The sequence below is a fragment of the Serinus canaria genome, chromosome Z (assembly GCF_022539315.1).
Source record: "Serinus canaria isolate serCan28SL12 chromosome Z, serCan2020, whole genome shotgun sequence".
NCBI lineage: Eukaryota > Metazoa > Chordata > Aves > Passeriformes > Fringillidae > Serinus > Serinus canaria.
This window is the reverse complement of record NC_066343.1, coordinates 15,077,908-15,097,591: the sequence shown is the minus strand read 5'-3', so window position 1 is coordinate 15,097,591 and position 19,684 is coordinate 15,077,908. Positions and strand designations below refer to the sequence as shown.

Here is a 19,684-nt window from a genome sequence, read left to right as displayed (position 1 = left end):
GAATACTCTAATAATGAAATATCTCTTGCTTTCTCTGACTATTTCCAGGTATACTTGGTAAGAGCATTATATCAACAACAAAATTTTTCAGAGTACACTGCAGGTTAATTTTTGTGTTCACCCTTGGCAATTTAGCAAATTTAATAATCTCACCTTTTTAAATTCTGTCATTGGCCACTAAAAATGACAGTCTTCTGAGAGAGTTAATATATTTTTATATATAAATTATAAATAACATTTATATAAATTATATATATAATTTATATAAATTTATATATAAATTTTATATGCCTTCTTTATTCCTTCTGGTTTATGCCATTTCCTTTTTATTTCTTTAATGTTGATTTGGAGCATTTTCTATCTTGTGGCTTTTTTCTTCCATTATGCTTTTCCTTTTGGTTGGTTGGTAAAAGTTACCGCAAACTTTACAGCATCAGCAATGCTTTTCAGGATTTTATTTTATCACCCACCAGTTGAAGTGAAAGTATTAATTATAGTTGTAATTTGCATAATGCAAGTAGAGTGGCATATAGTTTGTTTCTCTTCTTCCTTTTTAGTCAGGAATAATATTGACATAATTATGCAGAAAATACTTGCAAAAGAAGTCAAGAGTTTTCTGCATTCATTCAGCTTCCTCTGTTGCTGGGAGCTTCAAAAGTGCCACACGAGAAGTCTTTGAAAAGCCCACCCTTCAGAAGAACAACTCAAATTGAAAATTTTTTGTTAACTCATAAATATAGCATCAAGTTCCAAAAGTTTCCTCCATTTGCTTTGCTGAATTCTCAGTGAACTTGACAGGGTATGACAGAGAACAGAATTTTCTCTGATGCTGTGAAAGTCCTAATGTAAAGATTTTGGGTTATAAAAAAGATGGAATAACTGCACTGGTTTTTCCCATCTTGTTTTTCATTACCGGTAGCAGCTCTTCCACTTTAAACCTCTCCTAGCCCCGAGAAGCTCCAGGAGGCTGAGAAGCAGCTGTACTTCTGGTTAGAGTAGTATCTGAGAGTAATGTTCAGCGTGGAGAACAGCTTATCAGACAGATCTACAGAGAACTGCTCCTTATTGCTGTTTTTTTTCAAGGAAGCTGAAGTGCAGCCTGCTGTAGTTGTAGCAACCTTTCAGGTTCTGTGCTGAGAGAACTTAAAGACTGTTAAAACCTTCTTATGGAGCAGTGATACCAAACTAGTAATCCCAAATGAAGCATCACTTCAGAAGACAAAATGACAATATTATATTAAACAAGTCACCCTCAGGCCATGCATTATGTTATTTATTCAGCACTGATGGTTCTTAAGTTATTTTCTTGCTTCCAGCATCCATTGTGCATGTCAAAACAGATTGAATGACACACTGTCTCACATACTTCTACCCTACATTTCAAAAGAGGAGCTTAATCACATGTTTACTTAGCTGAAAGTAATCCCTCCGGTTTCTGCTACCAGTTCTTTGACATCCAGAGGCAGAATTAGTCAGTCCTTTCATATTTGCAAGTCCTCAAAAGTAAAAATATTTTTTATAAGGATTGCGTTAATTGTGCTTTTGCAAATTTTATTTCACGGTCTGGACACAACTGGTGCCTGGGCACTCAAGGTGGTAAAAAGGGAAACTATGCAGTATTCCACTCTGTCCAGAGATTAGGCACTAGGGCTGTGTGGCAAGAGAATGGACAGGTGGGAGGCAGATAAAGCTTTCTCAATGAGCTTTTCCCAAGCACCATCTATTAGTTTTGCCTTCAGTCTGTCTAAAGGACTTTAAGAATTTCTGCCAGCCATGTCCTTGTGACTGAAGAATTACTTCTGTCCTGTGATACTGCTCCAGTTACCTGCCAAATTATGGTAATTGTTTCTTACTTCTTTTCAATCATTTTTATTGTAAACCTTGGCATCCTTAAAACAAATCTGTTTCAACGTGACTGTTGGATCAAGTCTGGAAATTTATGTCATTTTTCTCATGTTTACAAACATTTAGCACTCTTAGATGTGTGTAGTTTTCCAGTCTCCCATTGAAGGGGAGGGATCCTCTCATTTAATTTTTCAATTTGCACGCAGGCCAAACCACTTGTATAGGATATGGAATAAATGTTAAATCAAAATTAGCTGGAAATTTTTAAAGCAGGAAATAAGTCAAACAGATCTTTTAAATAGAAATTTTAAAATTATTTCTTCTTTTTTTGGTGTGGAAGATGGATTATCTTCTCAAATAATGTCTGTGATGCATTATCAAAACAGGGGAAATTTGTACTTTTGTTGTATGCTCTGTAATTGTTCCTTAATGACTTACAGTAATTATTTATAATGTGTTTGTATGCTTTATAAAGGTTCATCTGCTCTTGCTCAGAACTGCCACAGCCAGAGAGGGGGATGCAAAAGTTAAGGGATGGGAAATAATACTGGGCAAATATATTTTGAGGAGTATTGTAGACATGAGCATTATTTTGCTATATTAATAAGATTTAGAATTATATAAAATCCAGTTCATGAAGGATTGATAAAGTAGCATGTGAAATTTTTAATGATTTTTTCCCTTGGTAGTCTGCATCTGTTACTCATTTTTTCTTTCCCAGTTATTACTCAGGTATGCAATGTGCTTATGATACCCATTTAAAATGTTTTTAACAGCTGCAATGTATCTCATCTGTAACATTTACTGGAAAATACTGGTTTAAAATATTTTAGACACTCACAGAAATTGCTTATTTTGTGTGCTTTACCCATAGTTTTGCTATGGGTGACAAAATGATTAAAAGGACAGTGCAAAGGTGAATATTCTCAATTCAGTAATACAGGACTGAAGGCTGTACATATTTCTTTGACAGACCTTTTCTTAAATGCTGTTTGCACTATACAAAATATGCTTTTGAAAGAAGCAGAGTACAAGTTAACGCACCATTAATAACTGGTTTTGCTTTCACAAAATGTCTCTTAGTTTTGGATTTCAAAGTGGGTTTTTTAGAGAAATATGTGTATTTTTCTCTCTCATAGGTGAGTACCTGAAATGCTTAGCACAGAGGTGTGGATAGGTTGATTAGCCAGGGCCAGAGACCTGAACTCAAATGTCTCCTTAGTACCTTGTTCAAACTTCCGGATGGAAATGAGGTGTTAATGGTGAGAAACTTCCTCCTTCTGCTTTTAATAGATCTCTGCTGCTTGCGGAGCTTGAGAAGGAAGAGAAAGAAAAGGACTGGTATTATGCCCAGCTTCAGAACCTGACTAAAAGAATTGATAGTCTCCCCCTTACTGAAAATGTAAGTACCTTCTGAGTGCTTGGTGAGGTGTCTGGAGCTACAGTCTCTGTTTAGACTCTGTCTGTATTTTATTAATATGATGGCATTGTCTACTATCACTTGAGTCCCAAATTGTTTTTCATTCAGTATGTAATGATAACTTAGCCTAAATAATGCATTTCACATAGAATTTTACACATCAAAATTCATACATGTCAGTATAAATGTCAGTGAAAAGAGAGGAACATTGAGAAGTCATTATGACAAATTAATTGCATGTCAGTACACTTCCTTAACTCTCTTCTTCTCTGTTCTTTTGTTTGGTGGATTTTTCTAGTTTTGAGAATAATATTAGCATATGACAATATACACAAGAGCTGTTCTTTCATAACAATCAGTAAAATGATTCTATAGCCTATGCAGGTGTTTGCTGTAAGCTTTTATCTTGGCACCTCCAAACTATTTATACTCAAGTCACCGTTACCTGGGATAATAAAGATGTTTGATATCCCACATAATGCAGGATTTCCTGTTAGATGTCAGCAACATGGATGTATCTGCAGTGCATCCTTCACACATAGAGTTGAGAAGGTGTGGTTGAAAGAGTCACACCTGATGAAGGATCAGTCAACCTTCTGGAAATGGAAACAGACAGCAGAAACACTTCTTCAGTGGGCAGAAGTAACACTGAGTCATGGCTGAGCTTAGCAGAGCACCAGAACCAAGAGAGAAGGCCTGAAAAAGATTTTGAGGAACTTCAACCCATTCTCAAAGCACTGTCAGCTGTAATTGTGTCACTCTGTCGTAGGTTTTAAAGCTGTCTCTCCTCTGTTACATAGATAATGAATTCACTTATCTGCTCTTAGGATTAGAATGCATTACTTAAAATCTACACTAAAGGACTTTTGTGGCAATTTATATCCATTACTACTTAGGCCAGACACAGCAAAATGACAGGTCCCATTTGGTCCTTGCAGATGATTGTCTTGTTTTGACTTTCTGAATTGACCTTGGTGAAGTCTTCTGGAAAGACTGCTCTTGGAAACTCATTTATTTACAGACTGAGTAATTGTCCAAAGCCAGTGAAGAGTTTTGCTCCTGCCTCAGAATTTTTAGTTCAAAAGTCTTCCCTTAGGCTGCTCTTGGGTTTAACACTTGAGCTCTTTTCATGGGGTAGTTAGAAATAACGTAAATAGCAGCAATATGAATACCATCACAATGTGCAGTAGCTTAATACATCTGAATATTTTTGAAAATGCCAATTCAGATGGCACACATCACAAGTTTTGTTGGTAGCAACCAGATGTTCCTGTAAGGAATTATGCTTTCTCAATGCTTATTTATTTAGTCCTTTGACAAAACTCAGGTATAGTCTGCTGGTTGAACATCATTGTATACTTGTTTTTCATAATGCAGTCATGTTTTAAGAATGTCTTACTATATTTTGTTTGTTTATAAAATTCGTTGTAGAAAAGTAAAAGTTCTGCTTTTTGTTCTGAGAAATGCATTGTTTACATCAATGTTATTTACTAAAATGCCTTCCCTGCACTCTTGTTTCAGTTCTCCTTGCAAACAGATATGACCAGAAGGCAGCTGGAGTATGAGGCCAGGCAAATCAGAGCTGCAATGGAAGAACAACTGGGCACTTGTCAGGACATGGAGAAGCGAGCACAGGTAGAGTTTGTCTTTCACCATTAAAAGCAAGGGAATAGGTTTTCCTGCATATTTATTAAATTATTGGTAACTGTATCTGTGTGTAAACACAGCATTTAGTTAGCCTTTCAAATATACAAATAGGAATCAGGACATAGGAAGTAATTACTTGGCAAAAAGTACCCTCACCTGCCTGTTGTAAATAATCCTTTTTATTCAGCGCATGTAGACAATTTATCCAAGAGAAATACTTTTTAATGATAATTTCTTTACAATGTACTAGAGAAAAGCCAATGTATTTGCCACTGCTTTATTTGGCATCTTGCTGGATTTCTTCATGCGTCTAAGTTTAGAATAAAATCTAGCTACTGTTCTTAAGTTTCCCTAGCCAAAAAAGATATATCACAAGATGTTCAAGTAAAATGTAATTCACATACATATCTGGAAGTTGTTTGCTCTCACCGAGAGTTGTTTTGCATTCATGATGAGGATATGTACATATCTAACCACATGGCCCATCCATTTGGAAGTATAAATTAGAATACAATCATGTGCAAAGCATAAATTAAGTAATCAGTTGGTTGCTGGTTATAAAAATTAATCCTCCATAGCGGGAAAGCAACAATTCGAATTATTTATTACCATTTATTTCTAGACATATTAAATAACCAACTTATTAAGATTTGGGAGGTTTTTGGTGAATGTGACGATAATCAGTATTTTCAGTACAAAGTCTTCTTAGGCTCTAACTCCCTCGCTAAGTTGACTCAATACAAAATTTTGCTACATGAGAAACATTTCTAATTTGGTTTTACATTGAAGTTAAAGCAGCTGTTCTCATTGCAAGACGTAATCAGAATGGTTGCTTTAAACTTTAAAGTGAGTAATCTAGTAGGACTTTTCAGAAAATTCCTACAGTTGAAAGTATTTAGCCAAAGAGATACCCTGCAGCTGTTGGGTTGTGTGTGCAGGGCTGATTTGTCTGTGCTGATGTTCTCAGGCAGGCCCAGGTTCAATATGTTTGGGAGTCGCTGGCTCTGATCTGGGAGTTGTAGGGCAGGGGTGATGCCCTCCACGGTTTCAGCTGTGCACTTGTGTCAGCCTGTCCTGAGCGAAGGTCCTGCACAGCAAAACTCCTGGGAAAATTCTGCTGCTGTTAGCAGGCTTAGAGGGAGGTGAATTAAGCTAAATAGAAATAAGCTAAACAGGCTAGGTTGCTGGCAGCATTCTAAATGTATTCAGGCAGGGATCAAAAGAAATTATTCAGACACACAACTTGGCTGTAGTTTTATCACTATATAGAAGTAATCAAACTGACCATGCATTTGCTTCTTCCCTCATGGTTGGGAGTTTTAGGTTTGGTGGTGGGGAGAATGCTGCCAAGATGATGTTGAAACATTTTTTGGGTTTCTGAATTAATGTTTGACTTGGGGTCTGTCACAGCTGTTTCACTCTCTCTCTGTATGTGTGTGTAATACTTACATACTTGCAGAAATTACAGTGCCTATTGTAATTATATAAGGATTATTGAATACAAAATAAGTACTTCTGCATGTGCTTTGCTTCTTGTGAATTTAACTGGTAATTCCCCTTGGTTTCATTCTGCCAAGGATCAGTGCCAAAAATATACAGAACCTCACTGATGTACAAATACATAAGTGCAATTTCTGCATTATTTCACAGTGATCTTTGCATGTGCAAAATGAAGCATTTGTATTTTGCAAGGATATTCAACTTAGTAGTTTTACCATTTTCTTTCTGCTCCTTATTTTCTTTCCCAAACTGACTGGCATATACAATACCATGCAGAATGAAGGCTGCAGGGAGGGAACATTTCAGCCACATAAAGGCTGGCATTGCAGACATCTCTGAATTAAGAGTCCCAGAGATTATTCTGTGAGAGAGCTGGTAGCCTGCAGATGCCCAAGCAGTCATTGCACTTTTTGTGGCTGCACTTTCTTGTGAGCCTTGAAACAGTGGTTTTCTCCTATTTTTAGTGTGGCATGATTTGGCTTTGTTTCCTTCTGAAGCAACTTAACTCACTGTTGATGTTTTCTGTGAAGATCGTTCACAAGCACTTGCCCAGCAGTTGTTCAGAAAGATAGATAAGACTGTTGGCAATTTATTTCAGCTAGTTTAATGATTTACACTAACTTGTAAATTTGTAATTGTTCTCTGAAGCCAGTAATTTCACATCGTAGTGCTTACTTGAAAAAAAGGAAAAAACCATTCTTAAGAATGTTTCATCTTTACTTTTTTTATTTGTTTAAAGGTTGCTACTGTAGCAACCAATAGTTGGCAAGTAGCCAACATATTTAGTTATGAGTAGAAGCAAACTTAATTTCTGCAGGATATATTTAAGAATGCTTCAATTCTAAGACTGCATTCATGTTCACATATGAGTTTATTTTCCTTCAAGTTGGAACAAAAATGATGTAATTTTTTGAGGTTAAGAATTCCTTAAAATCTTACATTAAATTATCATTCTTATAAAAATTTATCCCAAGATCTCTACAAGTTTTCTAAAACAGCAGACCACTAAAGATAACAAGAAAATTTAGATCCTGGAGTTTCACACAGATATACATTTCAGCACTGTTATATTTATAAAGTGGTCTTGTATGTATACCATGCCATTAATGCACTTGTCTATTATATATGTTTATTTTGGAAAAAAATCCAACCAAACAAAAAAGACAGACAACATTTTAAAAACAAAATGTTATTCCCTATTTTTACTTTCTATATAGTGATTATTTTTTGTCACTGTGAGTGTGGAGGAATTTTATTTTTGCTTTGTTAGACATGTTACTGGGGCACTGAAAGCCAAATAATGTGTCATTTCAGATGTAAAGTTACTTTCTGCAACTATTTTATGTTAATAAAAATTACAAGTAAATATAATAATAAATGGGAATGTAGTATGAACAACTAGAAAACAAAGGTGATATTTCTCAAGTAGGTTCTAAATTTACAAATATTGTTGCTTGTTCCATTGTTTTGCCCATTTACCATTAGGCTCCACCCCTTTGTGCAAGAAATGCATCTCTTTTTTCTGTTCTACAGTGTGTGGCACAAACTACAGTCCTGGTTAGTGGAACTCCCCAGTTTCCCTAGAAAAAAATTAATTACAAGAATGATCTGATGTTTAAATCTCTGGACTGAAATTGGAAAGGGCAGATAGAATTCCTGTCCCTTTGGAAGACTCAGTTAGTAATACTTGGCAAATCATGCAGTAGTTAATTGTTTTCATCTGCACATTTTTTCCTGTGTTTAGGTGCATATATAAAGATACTCAGATATTCTCAATGCCCTTTATTGGCTGCATTGCTGGTCACACAGAAAGAAACTCAATTTATGGGAAATTCTGGGGAGACCTGTGTTTTTTGAGTGCTTGAAAGGGGACCTCTAAGAAACTTTTTAGCGGGGAATAGTGATAGGAGAATAGGTAATGGCTTAAAATTAATGGAGAGTTGATTCAGATTAGATGCAAAATAGAAATGTTCTATGGTGGGAGTGGTAAAACACTGGAAGAGGTTGCCAAGAGGCAGCAGGAGCTCCATCCCTGGAAACATTCAAGGTCAGACAGGGCTTTCAGCAACCTGATTTACTTGAAGATGTTTCAGTTCTTGGCAGGAGTTTGGAGTAGATAACCTTCCAAGGTGACCCTGACTACTGTATAATTCTATAAAATTCAAGTAATTCTTAAGGACAGTGAGAGATGTATTTTATCAGTCATGTCACCAATGCATAGATATTCCCAAAAATATTTTTCTATTATCTGTCTAATACTTTAAAAATTTCTTGAGCTAGGAGCAAAGGCTGGGATAAATTATCTGTTTGCCTCTGTGCTCAAGCTTTTATGTATTTTCCAATACTTTGCTTTACAAAATCAAATCAAATTTATAGCTTAAAGTTATAGTTTTCCAGCTCTGCTAAATGTGAATGCTTATGGTGTTTTCCCCACAGCTGCTTCTGATGTGTGTTTCAGTAATTCATATTTTGTGGTTACGTCTTCTTTTGTGTTTCTAAATTTTCTAGATAGCATTGTGTTTCTGTTGCATGTGCATCTTCTGGCATTAGCACCTTTTGAAAGTTCATCTTGTTTCTATTTTCAGATTATAAACGTTCTAAATAAGGTTGGTTATAATGCTGATCTTTGCAGTGTCCACTAGATTGCTTTTCTAGTATAGCACTGTAAATGTTAATCAAGTAAAGGCATTAGAACTTTTTTCAGCAGTATGTCCATTGTATTAATCTATCCATGGCACCAAAAAAATACTGTTTAATCAGTTTGGTCTTCTGCCCACATTTAAAGTCAAATAATGTGAATTTATTAAATTATCAAGGTAATACACTGACTGTTTTTTTACAGACTGATAATTCATCCTGTACTTCACTACAATTTGTGGGGAGTACATGTATCCTGTTACTTTTGGAGTCTCTTAACATTCCCTTTTCTAACCACAGAATGGTTGCAGTGGGAAATGAGTAGCAATATGCCTGTAAAAGACTGATTCAGAGATGTCTGTAAAATCCCACATAAATAAAGAAGAAGTATGCAGATTTTTTTTTAATACATATATATTAGCCTGTTAAATTATTTGAGATTTGTAGGAGTGGAAAATCTCCAAGACTGGACATAAGCAAAAATCTCAGTATAGCAACTGAATGTAATAGAAATCTGTCAGGGTCTTGTACCTTCCAAGACACTCTGCAAATAAAAATACCTCTCAGATCACTATAAGGCAAGTAAAATTCTGATATTTGAGATGAAAGTGAAGTAATTTGCCAAAGATCTGCATTAAATGTTTCAGAAACAGGAATATTATGCAAGTTTCAGAAACAGGAATATTGTGCAAGTTAAGGGGAGCATTTTTAAATACCTAAATGTGTGCTGTATGACAACCTATTCCATCCAAATGAATATTCAATGTTATTAAAACCCCAACTACTCCCTTCTGTTTTGAATGCTTGCAATCATTCCTTTCATTACAAAGAACACTTGAATTACTGCATGTAGTACCTCTGCTTGTACCTACTGAAGTAGGTTTTTTTTGTAGTCAGCAACATTTTCCAAGAACTCTTCATGCTGTCACTCTGTACAGTAAGTAAAAGGAGTTTTTGAACAAATTCAAATGTGAAAATCCATTCATTTCAGGCAAGGGTGGCCAGAATTCAACAAATTGAGAAGGACATTCTTCGTATACGTCAGCTCCTGCAATCACAAGCAGCTGAAGCAGAGGTTAGTGAGCAACTTGCCTTTTTTTATTGTGTTATGTGTATTTCCTCTAAAAAACCCAAAATATTTTAATAAAGTGGTAGGCAGGATTATTCCCATCAGCTGTTGATGTCACAGTTAATCAGGTAGTCAATATTCTTGGACTGTTACTTGCTCTGTTTCTACTGAACTGAGGATGGAGTACTTCGATTAGTCCTCATAATACTGTGGAGCTTCTATCAATAACTATATGTAAGTTTAAAGTTTAGCTTGAAATTTCACTGAATTGTCAATGTGCAATGTGCTTATGAAGGCTAAGTCCTGGTTTAAAAAATAATTAAAACAATTATACAGTTGTACATGCCTTAGTAATTATGAATCTGTGATAAGCACCTTCATGGTTTGCTTGTCTTTTGAAAAAGAGAAGATGTAAAATAAGGATGAACAAAGCTTCTGTCAGACTTCATTATTGAAGCCTGGTATATTTTAGTGTTTAAGTACAGGGTTCTATATTAAGAAATGCAGGATGTTTCCTGTAAATTACAAAGTCCATAGCCGTAATTGCCATTAGCAAAAACGGCTCTCGTGAAAATTCACTTAGAATGTCAACTCCATTTCTTGTACTGGTAAATTAAAATTGTGTGTTTGACATGAATATTTTATGACTTGCCTTCACCCAAAATAACTACAGAAAAAGCACAGGGCATCATTTGGATCACTAAAGGATGTATATTTTTCCATTTTGTAAATAGAAATTTTCCTCTTGTTTTATAGTTTCAGGATTTGGGGGGAAATAAATTCTTATAAGTGATGCAGACCGTAGTGTGTGAAATGAAAGTTGCCTGGGCTATTGATATAAGTCAGTCCAGTTTTTATAGATATTGACAAGATCTCCCTGAGCCTTCTTTTTCTCCAGCTGAATAGTCTCAGTCCTCAGCCTCTCTGTGTGTGAGAAATGCTCAGGACCCTTAAGGACTGCTGTAGCCTGCACAGGACTTGTTTCTGTGAATCAGTTGTAAATCCAGCTTTATTGTCTGGGCAGGCCTGAACAGGACTTTGGATGCTGAGTGGAGAGGAAGGGCCACCTCCCTGGCCCTGCTGGCAATATGCCCCTCACTGCAGCAGAGGACACTGTTAGAATTTTTGCCACAAGGCCTTTGAAAGGATGGTGCAGCAGGACTTCCAGGGGCTTCCCAGCTGGACAGCTCTGGCCTGTGCTGGTGCCTCGGGTTGTTCCCTCACAGATGCAGGACATTGTACTCCCCTTCTTTAACAGCTGGAGCTTCCCCTCAGCCCATTCCACCCACCCATCCAGGCCCCTTTGGAAGGCAGCTGAACCCTGTGCTGTATCAGCTTCTCCAACTTGGGGAGGGTGCACTGTGCCCCAGCATGCAGATGTTGGACAGTATTGGACTCAGTTTGCTTCCAGCTCTACTTTGTGCTACTGATTGCGCCTCCCTGATTGCCAGCTATTCCAGCGGTTTTCAGTCCACATCCCTGTCCCTCACCTCCAGCTTGCACCCTGAGCAGTGGTGCAGGGATGTGCCAGAGAGCAGCACCCAGCCGTGCCCATTGCCCAGCACAGGCTTGGGAGCTTTCCCAGCAAGGCAGCTCTGCTGCACATTGTTCTTCCTTGCGTGCCTGTGCTCGAGGACATTCTCTTATCTCAGCTGTGTGCATTGCCCTTGTGTTCCCACCAGCCAGGGCTCCTGCTTGCCAGCCCTACCTTCTGTCCCCTGTTATTTCTGGTGTAATGCTCTCACTGCTTGGTTGACCAGCCTCTCAACAGATACTTTTGCCCCATATAGTCAGACGGAATGTTTATCTTTTACTCTGGTAGAAAAAAAAAAGAGTATTTTGAACTTGAGCTCAGAGACTCAAACAGCATTGAGATGCAACTATAGAAAAAAGTTTCATCATAGTTTTTCACTCCTTCCACCAAATTATTTGGCTGCCTCATACACTAAAGGTCTGATATATTGAAATTTTCACATGGTGTGTCTTATCTGGAAAATGTTTGGATATCTGGTTGCACAGTTACATGTTTTAGGACAGACTTACCACCATACTGATGGTGCTAAAGAGGCAGTCACTAGACACACCCTAATGCTTTACAGTGTGTTTTAGTCATGTCCAAGCGATGACCATCTCCTACAGAGAACAGCCAGGTCTAATTCTGAAATTGTCTGTTGGTGCAGTCATACTTCAAAGTCCATATAACTCAAAAATACAAACATGAGACATTTTTTATATTTTTATCCTGTGCCTGATACTGAAGAAGTATATTTCTTAAAGAAGTCTATACAGTAGTGGGAAAATGTTGGAAAATTCTTTTAACCTTAGCACAATAGTGTTTGATCCCTGTATTTGTGGATAATGCTTAGTTTTGTACCATACAATGCTTAGTACAAACACCTTGCACAGAGATTACCACAGTCTTGTGTTAACTCCCTACATCTGTGAGTAATAAGTTGTTTTCCAACTAATGCTTCCTTATTTACTTATATCAGTAATTATTATGTACTAGCTGATATGTTAGTTTTGAGAACAAAGATTGTGTGTGACAGCAAAGAATGATAAGAGAAGTACATTATGGCATGATCACGTATTTGAGATACTCTCAAGGAGAAAAGATTTATCAGAAGGTCTGAACCATATCCAGATAAGTCCATGGAAATAATTAGCATATATGCATGTATTCAGGAAGTGTGATGAATATGTATTTGTTTCAGAAATATACACTGGTCTATTAGACTGTTACTGAGCATACTTCGAGGAGAATTCCCCATGCATTCAGCACTGGTAATAAAAAAACATTGGCTTTCTGACCTGGTAAATTGGTTGGAGAGTTTATTTCCTGGTTTTCGGTGCCAATAACCAAACTGAGTATGCTCCTTCTGTTATAAAGATCTGGTAACAACAATAATAAAAATCACAGCTTGTCTGCTGATACAGTAGGCCCTGTGGTGATGCCAGTCACTGTGGAACCCCAGTGCAATATATCTTGAAGAGTAAGACCAAATATAATGCTTCAGCGTAAAATCAGCTTTTGGGAGTCAGTGAGCAGAGAAAATTCTCACACACATCTCATTTTTAAGGCCTGGCAAATTTCTAAGTCTTGTGAATGATTCTAGAAAAAAAAAATGAAGTCATTTATCTGCATGCAGTGGTGTCTTCATCCACTGTAGGGTTAGACCTGTCCCGAAAGAATTTTCAGCTCTTGGGTGCAATATGAAATTATTTAAAAGGAAAGAGGAAATTTTTGGCAGTAGTGGTACAAGCCCTTCTTTCATAATATCTGTAACTTGAAAATACTTCCATTAGGCAGTGTTGCAGTAGGTAAAATGTAAAGGATTTTTTACTTCCTGAAATTATGCTCAGCAGGTTTTATACTGTGATGGACAGGAGCATTCTCAATCATTTTTCTCACAAGACTTTCTTTTGTCTTCAAATCAACCACAGCAAAATTATTTCTTACTGTTTCATTTGTTGCATTTTCCATTTTCTTATATATGTCTTACTTATACATGTATATCTATTGTGTTTAATATGGAGTAATGGCAATTCCTAATTAATATGTAAGTGTCGGCATCTCAGGTTGACAAAGCATTAGGTAAAATTATTTGTAATTGGGTTTCTTAGCAGAAATAGTCAAGGTCTACTATGCTAGCTAGATTTTACAATTTTCTACTAATAAATGCATGGAAATTAATAATGATAATTCTTGCTGACTTCAGAAGCACTTAGAAAATTGTGGCAAATGCGACGGAAGGAGTAGCTCCATGTCCCTGCAATCAGCACATGCCATCTCCACAATTTTGCTGTAAGAGCAAACAAGTGAACTCTGTCAAACTGACTTTCATGGTCTGATGCCAAAATTCAGCAATGGCAGGGGTTACAAAGCTAGCTTAGGCCTTCTCAAAAGTCATGCTTCAAAACAGGTTAACCCAGGGGACCTGAGTGCCATTCTCTGGCAGCTGTGCCTCATGTAGGGTTTACAGAGCCTGCTCCTGTTCACATGCTCTGGTTCTGTGCTGTTGTGGTTGCTGGCTTCTGTATTTTCTTCCACAAGTCCTGTGTACAGTGTTAAAAGGCACCATGAAGGAGGGACATACTTTCAGTGGTTATATTGCCTTTCTAACCATTAATCTGCAGTCTGTCAGATGAATATTAATTCATTTACAGTAACACTGTATCTATATGAATATTATTTACATTATCCATCTGCATAGATATGTGCCATTTTCATATATAATAAATAAATATGTTTATTCATGTTCTGCATTGTAATATAATACATATTTATATAAATACTCCATTTTCAACTAAAAACCTGCTTTCTACTGCCTGTGTTGTTATGAACTACTTTGTGCCAGTCTGCATGAAGAGAACGGCTCACTTCAAATGACTTCAGTGGCTGAAGTGGTAGGGAGTCTTCACTGAGAACTCACAGATTTGATGTTCAAGTCCTGCTGATAACTTATGTGACAGTAATGGGTTTGCACGTTGTGAGCACGTTCTGCATTTCAAATCAGATAAACCCTGCTAGAAACTGTTAAAAACTGCCTTGCAAATTAATTTATGTTGAGTTGACTACATTTTGTATTGGCATATTCTTGAGTGCTTGGGGGAATGGGAAAGCATCTCATTCATAAATAGCTTGTAGAAACAAATGTATGTTAATAGAAGCAGAAAGTGTTAAAGAAGAGCAGAAATTTCTCTTGTCTGGGAATGAAATATCTCTGTGTCTGTGCTGTAGTTGCAGCAGAACTATTTAATAGATACACCCCATTTTTACCATCCTGTCCCAACCCCCAGGAGTGTTCTTAGAAGAGGAGTGTTATTCGCTCTCAGGTGACCTAGTGGGTCAGAGCCCTGCTAATGAACCATTCAGATTTTCAACTCTAGGCATGTCCAGTGTCCAGTACTGCTTTCTTCATGATTTGCAGTCATTTAGTGAATGGAAAAATCTGTCTTGATTTTGTCAAACTCATAATTACACTTTTATTCAAGATTGAAGTGTGTTGTGAGACAGGAATTCAGCCTTATACTGAATTCACCTCATGTACAGCAAGACCTGATCTTGACTGGGTGCCCCACTCTTGTACTGAGAACCAAAATTTCTTCAGTTACTGTATGAGCATCAATAGCAGTTTCATTTCACACACAATGACAGAGAGGGTGAAAACTTATATTTTAGAAAGAAGTAACACTGTGCATGCTAAAATATTTTGAGATTTGCTTTGTGGCTTAGTTATTTTCCGTAAGTGAAGGTATAATGTCAAGGAATTTTTAAGCTATAGTTGTTTCCAATTTTCTCATATAACTAGCTTATGTAATATCCTGTATTTTTTACATACTTTGTTCATTTAGTTAACTTATATTACACTTTTACACTTTTAAATTTTTCCCTAAATTAATCACTTCACATGCAGATTACTGGTGTTCTGAAATTCTGCTTAAGGTTAAGTGAGACTCTTCTGTCTTAGATGAACAGAACAGAGTTATTTATGCCAGTGATACTGAATGAATTTAATCACGGAGAGTATCCAAAGACGTTTCAGAGTGTATACATTGAAGAAAGGTATTGCTAAAATTCCGAGGTAAATATCCTTAAAGCAAGATGAGGCAGACTGTGCCTCATCCTAGGCTCTGCAGCTCAAGAAATTTGCAGAGCCACACAGAAGCTGGATGACATATACCATATGTGCCTAAACAAATTATTTAAGATTGTGTTGTCTGTTAGGTAGTAGCCTCTCAGTCTAGTTGAATGATGCTTTGAAAATAATATTGCTTTCAACTCCAAACTTCAGCCATTTCCATGGATTATTCATGTCTTTCTGAAAATCTGAAATGCTTTAAACACATTAATAGATGACGTTTGATACTTCACATTATTTCATAACTGCTCATTTAAATGCCTATCAGAGTCAGAAAGACCAATTTAATTTTTATGTAGCTGTATAAAAATCTGTTTTCCTAAAGGAACTGAAACCTGTCTGTACCAGCTTGCCATGTCAGTTAAATTAATTTTGACAAAATTTTAGATGGATCAGTATCAGGCTGTATAAATTTCTGTAAAAGTCGTAATTCCTGCACTGTTTGTCCTTGACATTTAGAAATATTCTTATAGTACAGATGTCCTTCTGTTCAAGCAGAAATTATTAATCTTTGAACATGAAGCTTAATTGAACAGTGCTGGCCGTGGTCCTCAGTAAAAGCAGGGATCACGTGTCCAGCAGAGCAGACAGTTGTTTGCTCCAATTCTGTTACATTTCTGATAGGGATGTGAGCACAGCTGGTGGAAAATGGTGCTGCTGTGTGTCACAGCGGATCCTTTGTCTTGCAGAGCTGTAATCCTCAGAGGAAATGCTTCTCTTTCATCTCCCAGTTTTTTGAAGGCACTCAGTCTCGGCTGTTAATTTTTGAGGCTTAGGGTTATGAAATGCAAAGTGCTGCTCAGTGGGTTCCTGAGGATGCAGTATTGATGTGCTCATGTCCGAAAAAGCTTTGAATGGTAAATTGTACCTCATTTCTGTTTGTAATTTCATAAACTCTTGTATTAACAGAGAGCACCTCAAAGCAAGCATGAGGCAGGTTCCCATGATATAGAGAGGCAGAATGAAGGTCAAGGAGCAGCAGAAATCAGTGTGGCAACCAGCAGTACTGGTCAGGTAAGTAGAGTATTTTCCTTGTTTTCATATAATTAAATATTTGAGACGTATGATGCTTACATGTTGGTATTTAACTTAGTGTGTTTGCATGCCTACTCATTTTAAAAAATGTATATTTTTCTTCTTTCCATCTATATCTGGGAAATTTCTTGTATTTACTGTAAGGAAGTGTTTGAATAAAGGGAAGTATAAATATTCAGTAATGCAGGGAGCATTTTTCTTTTGTTTAAATGATTAATGAGCCTAATGGTGTGAAAGAGATGGCAAGAATGACTACAGGAAATGTATTTCATTGTAGGTGAACAGTAATATAAGAAGTGTTTGTAAATTATGGAAAATTGTTCAAATTTTAATTTTAGAAACTACCACTAAGATATTGGCAATTTTTAAAAAAAGAAAACCAAATGACAGGATTATTATTAATGTTTCTTTAATACTGTATTATCTAAAGCTTTAAAACTGAAGTATCAATGATGTAATCTCCTGAAAGTTGGCTGAAGGGTTATTTAAATGCTTCTAAGTAATCTTCCATTGCTGTTCTCCTTTTATTACTGAAATACATTAGTGGAATTTTTTGAGGTATACATTAAATTCTTTACTTATCCTTTAAAATCAATATTTATTACTACTGTCTTTGGCTAAAAATACTTTTATTTATTTACTCTGATTATTTTCTTTCATGATTTCCAACTGTAGCTTAGATATTCCCACTAGTAATTTGGGTTTTTAAAACTTCACACTACAGATTTAATGGCTGAATTCATATACAGGATATTTTTGTTACTCCAGGGAAGTAAAATTATTTAAATGTTTCCGAAAGTGTTTTGTAGAAGATTTATCAGAAAGAATTGTGGTTTGGCTGGAATATTTCACTTGATTAAACATTAAGCACAGCCCATAATTTTGCTTTTGAAATATATTTGATCACTATTTGGAATTAAATTCTATCATCCATATCTTATTGTGGTTCTGACTCTTAATTCTTATGACAGCTTTATTGTTTGGGAAGAAAATAGTTCACTGCTGCTTTTGGGCTGAAAGCATTATGTATTTAAATAATTGATGCATTGTTGCTCTATCATCCATCTTCAGAGAATGAATTAGGAGTTTTTTCTGGACAATGTATTTTACAGAGAAAGAAGGAAGAAGGGATTGTCCTGTCTTTGCAGACTTATGCAAATGGAAGATCCGTTCATAATTCAGTTTAGGCCTTAATGTTGAGGATTTGTGCAATTTTGACCTTTGCCTTGTAAAAATGTATAAAACATGGCTATTCCTTCCTCCTGGTAGGGGATAGAGCCAGGGCACTGTATCTGTTTTAAAACAGCCATCTGGGGATTATTTGCTTTCAGTGCAAGTCCAGTCAGAGAAGGTTTAATGGATTGGACATAACATTTATTTCTGATAAACCAGCTCAGTATACTTAAAGCAATCACCATTCAGTGGAGTGAAAAAAAAAAAAGTTTTCACCATTTTATTTTGTTCTAATTGGTTTTGTAGTCAGTGTTAATTGAATCCAGGATTTTTCACTTTTCAAGTGTGTCCTTTTCAGCACCATCTTTCAGCTGTCTTTTCTTTTCCATTGCACTCACTACTTTCCCACTGAAGTAGAATTTTGTTTATAGCTTCATTTTGCAAGTTCTGTAAAGGAATTTGTTGAGATTGTCCATCTTGATAAGAAAATATGTAACAAAACAGGTAAATTTACTCAGCTGGCATGGTAAATAGCAAGGTAAAACAATGAGTGAAAGATAGTGAAGTATAAAAGCCAGAAACAAGATGAAGTAGACAGGAAAAGGTTTTGAAGGAGAAGGTCCTACACAGGAAGGGTCTACATAACATTTCCCTGTCATTTTCCATTTTCTTGGATAAATGACTGCTCACCTGACATTAGTTCCTTGGCATTAGACTTTACAAGCCAGTGAGAAATGCAGTTACACTTCAGCTGAGCATCCTGGCAGCAGGCAGCAGAGCCATGTGATGGCCCTGAGGAAATTGGCTACCTGAACTGAGGTTGCTATTTCCATCTACACCATGGTGAATTTTAATACATTGTGCCCCAGACTTATGTAATTTTTTACCTTTTTGGATTAAACAATCACACTGAGCTTAATAATGGATAATTTTGATACGTACATTATGTTGAACCTGTAGTCTTCTGAATGTAGTTTGAGGAAATATGAAGGGACTTCAGGGTGTAAAATTCTGGGAATTCATTCCCATATACATCACATATACTATAGGAAGTATATGGGAATACTTCCCATGTACTCCACAATAGCACTGAACATTATTTAAGTGAATTATGGAGAAAATGTAGGGTGATTTTCTTCCTAAGCTTTTAGATTCTGATTTTTTCCCTGTAGTCAACAGAGAAAAAATAAGGGTTTGCTTACATAGGCAATATAGAGTGGAATAAACGGTGTTAATATAAATAATTCCAGTTATGCTCTTGTAGCATAAAATACTTCTGGAACATGTATCACATTTTCTGGATACAAACGTGGAAATGAAATTAGTATAATAATGTTAATGTGTTTAAATATTCCAGTATAACTAGATTCTTTTCTGTCTGTGCAAACACTTCATTAAGTTACTCCTACCTTGTACTTACAAGTCTCTCTCAACTTCATGTTTAAGATGTTGAACTGTATGAACTGCAAAATTCCTCTTTCTTTATGGAGTACATAGAAGAAACAGAGTTATTTCAAAGTGTCTTCCATGGAATTTTCTTCAGTGTGTTACCTATTTTTCCTGGGGGAAAAAATTTATATTAATTGATCCACATAGTTTGAAAATGTTTTGCAAATTAGGCTAATAATTCCATTAACTGATTTTAGCTTTTTTAGAGGATCAAATTAAAACTAGTGACTACCTCAGGAAAATAGTTATTGATACTAAAAGTGTTCT

General features: G+C 36.2%; 1 protein-coding gene across 3 annotated transcripts in view; it reads left to right on the top strand.

Moving 5' to 3' along the window:
- The window catches only part of APC (APC regulator of WNT signaling pathway), a 93,692-nt gene that overhangs the window by 51,266 nt on the left and 22,742 nt on the right, over window positions 1–19,684 (top strand). For all 3 annotated transcript variants that reach the window (XM_050987204.1, XM_030237245.2, XM_030237244.2), the window contains exons 5-8: window positions 3,139–3,247; window positions 4,787–4,900; window positions 10,041–10,124; window positions 16,670–16,774. In XM_050987204.1, coding sequence (XP_050843161.1) covers window positions 3,139–3,247; window positions 4,787–4,900; window positions 10,041–10,124; window positions 16,670–16,774 — 412 coding nt within the window. The remainder of the gene's footprint in view (window positions 1–3,138; window positions 3,248–4,786; window positions 4,901–10,040; window positions 10,125–16,669; window positions 16,775–19,684) is intronic.